At 38.3% G+C, this 5,770-nt stretch overlaps 1 protein-coding gene across 5 annotated transcripts in view; it reads right to left on the minus strand.

Moving 5' to 3' along the window:
- Window positions 1-5,770, minus strand: part of LOC123978697 (tryptophan--tRNA ligase, cytoplasmic) — an 11,751-nt gene that overhangs the window by 2,119 nt on the left and 3,862 nt on the right. For all 5 annotated transcript variants that reach the window (XM_046062107.1, XM_046062110.1, XM_046062111.1 and 2 more), the window contains exons 4-8: window positions 2,456-2,564; window positions 2,061-2,180; window positions 1,769-1,951; window positions 1,479-1,579; window positions 602-714 (exon numbers count right to left, since the gene is read on the minus strand). In XM_046062107.1, coding sequence (XP_045918063.1) covers window positions 602-714; window positions 1,479-1,579; window positions 1,769-1,951; window positions 2,061-2,180; window positions 2,456-2,564 — 626 coding nt within the window. The remainder of the gene's footprint in view (window positions 1-601; window positions 715-1,478; window positions 1,580-1,768; window positions 1,952-2,060; window positions 2,181-2,455; window positions 2,565-5,770) is intronic.

Below are 5,770 nucleotides of genomic sequence, written 5' to 3' on the forward strand. Positions count from 1 at the left end.
CACTGTGCTCTTAGGAACCTTAAGTGCAGCAGAAATTTTTTTGTAACCTTGGCCAGATCTGTGCCTTGCCACAATTCTGTCTCTGAGCTCTTCAGGCAGTTCCTTTGACCTCATGATTCTCATTTGCTCTGACATGCACTGTGAGCTGTAAGGTCTTATATAGACAGGTGTGTGGCTTTCCTAATCAAGTCCAATCAGTATAATCAAACACAGCTGGACTCAAATGAAGGTGTAGAACCATCTCAAGGATGATCAGAAGAAATAGACAGCACCTGAGTTAAATATGAGTGTCACGGCAAAGGGTCTGAATACTTATGACCATGTGATATTTCAGTTTTTCTTTTTTAATAAATTTGCTAAAATTTCTACATTTCTGTTTTTTTCTGTCAAGATGGGGTGCTGAGTGTACATTACTGAGAAATAAAATGAACTTTTTTGATTTGGTCCCTGATTCCAGGTGGTGCCTGATACTTATTAATATCTTATTAATTTTAATTAATCATTTGTGATATTAATAACTTTATTAAGATTTATAGAATATCTTTGATTTTTAACTAATACCCAAACCTTCCCCTATGTTAATCCCCAACACTGTCCTGACCTGGTCTATGGCGCAGGGGATGAGACACTGTATATCCTTTCTGCTTCCAAAGATCTGTGGGAAAGAGTTGCTGAAGGACGGGGCTGCCTGGATGGCTGGGAAGCTGATCTTTCCTGGATGGATAAAAAATAATAAGCGCCATAAAGAAACAACAAGGTATTCACACCGCTTCACATGTAATACAAACCACTAAATACAGGATTTCAGTGAAATGTTTCATGTATATCAAAGCAATTTCATATGAAAACCACCAGTCGTTTTTCAGCTGCCGGCCTGATTATGAAAGCAATTTGAAAAAGTCACTTTGTTTTTGGCAATGAATCAATCAGTTACCAAAAATAACTCACTCTATAAAAGTGCTATGGAAATAAAAAAATTTAAAAACAGGAAAGTGCTTGGCCTGCACTAAAAAGTTTCATTTTTTCATTTCATGGTTGTTCCTCTTTCTAAAGTATTGTTAGTAGCAGGCCTGGAATTTCATCATATGAATGGCAAGGCCTTTGGTGATGTCATCTTTTTCTGAGCACAAAGTGCATTGAAAGTTTGAATTTATCCTAAAGATGAATGATGAATTTATTGGTATTCTATTTTTTCTAATTTGTTAATGCTTGTAAATAAGCATAACCATTCATCAGGGAAGCTGGCCAGGATAACTTATATCCAACAATTTACAACAGAGGCCATGACATTTGTGAAGTTCCTGCCCTGGTGAATAGATGGATTTTTGTTGTTATTATTATTTCACAATGACTTATCACAATGATTATTTGACAATGTAAACATGTTTCCCATGCCAAAAAGCCCCCTTTGAATTTTAGACTCAATGGTTGCTCAAATAATGATAATTTCACCATTAGAGCTTTCTTAGTTGTCTTACCAATGCAGTCACTGTCTGTAAAGCCAAAGATACCTTTGACCTGGTTGAATGTCACATGCTTCTGAATCTTTACCACATTCCTGTAGAATTCAGGGGACGCACTGCAGGAAAAATGTCAAAATGAACACATTAAGAAACAAAACAATTCTGTGCAGACTCAGGTTATATCCTTATCCTATGTTTCCTTAATAAATATAGCAGGGCTTCTATGGATCCTAGGAAGCCTCTGCAGTAAAGTCTGCCAGATGAGAATATAAAGATCATATTTTGTGTTAGATGTGATATTTTACCCCATATAGTCGAGGTCAGAGAAGATGAAGGTCTTGTTGACATCAAAGCCACAGGCAATGATGTCCTTGGCATTTTCCACAGCGAAACGGTGGCACTCTTCTAGTGTTAGATCCTTCCACAGGTACTTCTCATCATCAGTCAGCTGAATCACCAATGGGATGTCAAATACATCCTGCAACCATCTGCAACACAGAAGTAAGTTTTAATTATGACTCACGCTGATTTAACAATCGAACCTGCCTTCAGTTGGACAGCTCTTTGGTATTAATAGGTTACAGAGGGAGAACTCACTTGGTGAAGATGAAGGGGATGAGGTGACCCACATGCATGGCCTCTGAGGACGGACCTCTGCCAGTGTAAAGGTAGAAGGACTTGTGCTTCTCATATGCATCCAGTACCTGATGCATATCTCTGCCGTAAACAGCGATACGAGGAAAGTGATTTATTGACGTGTTAATTCCCACATAAACTCCCACCTTCTCACCACCATCCATTTAACTTAACAGCAAAATCTGAATGATGATGGCTAAAGTCAAAGGTTCAGAGCGGATATTTTAAAGCTGACACACTTTCCGAAATGACTAAGTGTCTACGGACGACAATCATCTGTGAAACACCCATACTTTAGAAGTTAGGAACTAGAAAACATGAAGAGCTTGCGCTGATTCACTACCTAAAATGCTGACCTGTGTGAGAAGAAGATTCCTCTTCGTAGAAAGTGGTGAGGTTTCTGTCTCGCAACTTTTTCTATTCTGTCCACCAGTTCCTGGTCAATTTTATTGCTGCCAAACCTTACTAAGGAAAGACATGACACAATGTGAATTATTCAGCTGTTGTATAGCTTAAACGACATGCTGCCCTTAAATGATCCCCATGGTTAGAAATATATCACAGACATTCATATAGTAACTGATTTAAAAACTAAAATATACGTTTGCCACAGAACTTCGCAGAAGGCCACACGTCTTACCTATGAGTTTGTCGTAATCCACTCCCTTAGCGCTGGTGGTGGAAACGTTCCATGGGTCAACTGTGTCTTTGTCATCAGCGCCATCTGCTGCTGGCCCGTTGTCAGGGACAACAGAGTTTTCTGAGGGCGGACAGCCGGCTTTGTAATCCTGACCTGTCACCTGTTTGTAGTCCACCTTCAACTTAAGCAGCAACTTGACCGCAGCATCAATTTCAGCCTGGGGAACCCAAACACTGCTGTCAGGTAACACACACACAGATAAAAGCAACGATTCATGTGGCACTAGAATAGCTACAGTAGTCTCTTTGTATTTTAAAGGGTCAGTTCGCCCAAATGACTTAGCCATGCAGATAGTTTTTGTTTAAGCTGGCATAACTGTTTCTGAGATTTCAGCAACTCCCTAATACAATGGAGGTGAAAGGAATTTTATCAGCGGTTCACACAACATTAGAAATTTATATTTAAAAAATTCCATAACCCCGTCACGTTTCTTTCCCAAAACAATGTCCAGGTTACTGCGGATAACCTGGGCATCTCACCCAACAGACCTCACTTTAAAAGGTTTTCCGTGGAACTACATTCTACCAGAAAAATAGTTATGAAAACAACAGATCTTTTTTGAAATGGTAAAAAAAAAAGGAAGTCACTTTTTAGTGCTGTAAGTTAGGTGTGGTTTATATGGATATCAAAGTGTATGTAAGTTTGATATATATAAATCAAAATGATGTATATTGTAAGGTGACCAGATTTCTGAAATGAAAACCGGGGACATTTTTGGTTTGGTGGTCAGTATGTCATTAAAAAATATGTTATTATACATACATACAATTTCGGATTTATAATCTGTCAAATAGAACTTCTGAATGAATTCATGTCATTTTGGTGTAGAATCTACCTTTCAGTCAATAAGTAGAGGCTGGAATCACTTTCTGGCAAGTAGAATAATGCATTTTATGCTTTGTTTTGCCCATTTAAAGGTATTTCAACAGGTAAAAAGGACTGGATTGGTTGTACACAGCAAGTTAAATAATGCAGACATTAGGATACTTGCAAAAGAGATCATGTCTTTATTTTATATATAACTCAGCACTAAGTCACGTTAATTATAGGCTATATTCCGTATTTCAAATATGAACAAGGATATTAGACATACGCCTACCAAACACATAATGCATGCATTTGGCCGCAATTGCGATTATTCCGTTAAAGTATCACAAAGACATACCTTTGCTATTACCATGGACATAAAGCGATGTTTATTTGCACGTCTGTTTGATCCAGATAAAAGCAGCTGTAAAGAGACTGGGCGATACAGCTTTAACGCTCCCGCTCCGGCGGACGATCACTTTTCAGCACGACACCTGTATATTACATTACATTAATTAATTTATCCAAAGCGTCCATATCCATATTGTTATATATGTCAGAGGTCGTGCACCTCTGGAGCAGCTGGGGATTAAGTGTCTTGCTCAGTGACAAAGTGTTGCGCAGGCTTTTTTTATATTTATAAATATATGTATTCCTGTTTATGCACAGCTTCCCTGTATAACAAATACATATTTATTGAATAAATAATCTAAAGATCAGTTCGGGAGATGATAGAACAATATAGAGTTTCGATGCCCTCCCTCCTTCTCACTCTGCCTCACAGCAGTACAGTAGGCTACACATCAGGACATCAGACACACAGGCAGGCAGGCAGCAGCTCCTCCCAGCTCATATACCAGTTGGATTTTTTCTTGGCTTGAGTGGAGGTGAGTGGTGATGAACAAAAGACTAAGCTACCAGTGCCTCAAGTTTACAGCTAATAAGCTACTAGCTAATGTAATGAGTTAGCTAAGGCAATATATCATGGCCAAGGTAAATTTATTATCCCTGGCAATTTGGATCATAGCCAACAGTACCAAATAGATACAGAACAACAACCAATAAATACGTCAGAAAATACAAAACAAATTAAATTTACAAAGTGGTTTTTACTATGGTACTGACGGTCAGTAAATTACATTTTTCCTATTTTTTCTGCATTGTGGCAGACTATCTGCACCCTGATGGTAGCAGCATGAATTCACCCCACAAGGGATGGCTCAGATCAGCCAAACTTGTTCTTGCTTTCTTTAGGGACCTGACATCGTACATGTCATGGAGGTAATTTAAGGGTGTATCAGCAATTGTGCTGTACACCTTTACAACACCTTGCAGGCAATTTTTTTGTTTAACATAAGGTGACCCGTGCCAGCAAATAAAGGAGAAGGTAAGAACTGATTCAATAAAACAGGAATAAAACATTTTCATAAAAATGGTGTCAACATTAAAACTGCAAAGCTTACAAATAAAGTGCATGCGCTGATGTGCTTTTTTATAACAAATCTTTTTAAATAAATAATTATGATTTTCACTTGGGCCCCTGCCCCCCAAAAGGTTTGTGCACGTCTGTGTTGGTGGATGTGTCACAGTTGGAATAAAACCTGGATCTTTCACACCAAAGTTATGAGTTTTATCCAATGCGCCACCGCCTCTCCAATATTGTCATATTATATCACTCACCTCTACTGTGAGCCCTCCAAACCAAATTGTACTCATCACATTGGGGTACTTGGGGTAGTGGCAGAAATCTCAAAACCTGGCCAATTCAAACCAAAACTATCTGTAAGGCTAGATACCACTGGCAATACGTGAGAAATTTAGGTAATTAAGTTTAACCAACCCATAGAGTCAAATCACTGTTTTTACAGTGTAGTTTACAATCAGAATCAGAATCAGAATCGGGTTTATTGCCAGATACATAGGAGGAATTTGCCTTGGTATAAATTGGTGCTTACAGTACCCATGTATATAAATATATAAAAAGTAAGGAGATCAAAAAAATGTACAAGTATACAAAAAATACAATAATACTATAATATAATGCTGACAAGTGTGTGCAAAAGTTCACAACATGAGCATAAAGCACAGCTGAGCGTTAAAATGTGGGGTCAGGAATGTGTATGAGTGTGTGTGTGTGTGTGTGTGTGTGTGTGTGTGTGTGTGT

The sequence above is a fragment of the Micropterus dolomieu genome, linkage group LG11 (genome assembly GCF_021292245.1).
Source record: "Micropterus dolomieu isolate WLL.071019.BEF.003 ecotype Adirondacks linkage group LG11, ASM2129224v1, whole genome shotgun sequence".
NCBI classification, from domain to species: domain Eukaryota; kingdom Metazoa; phylum Chordata; class Actinopteri; order Centrarchiformes; family Centrarchidae; genus Micropterus; species Micropterus dolomieu.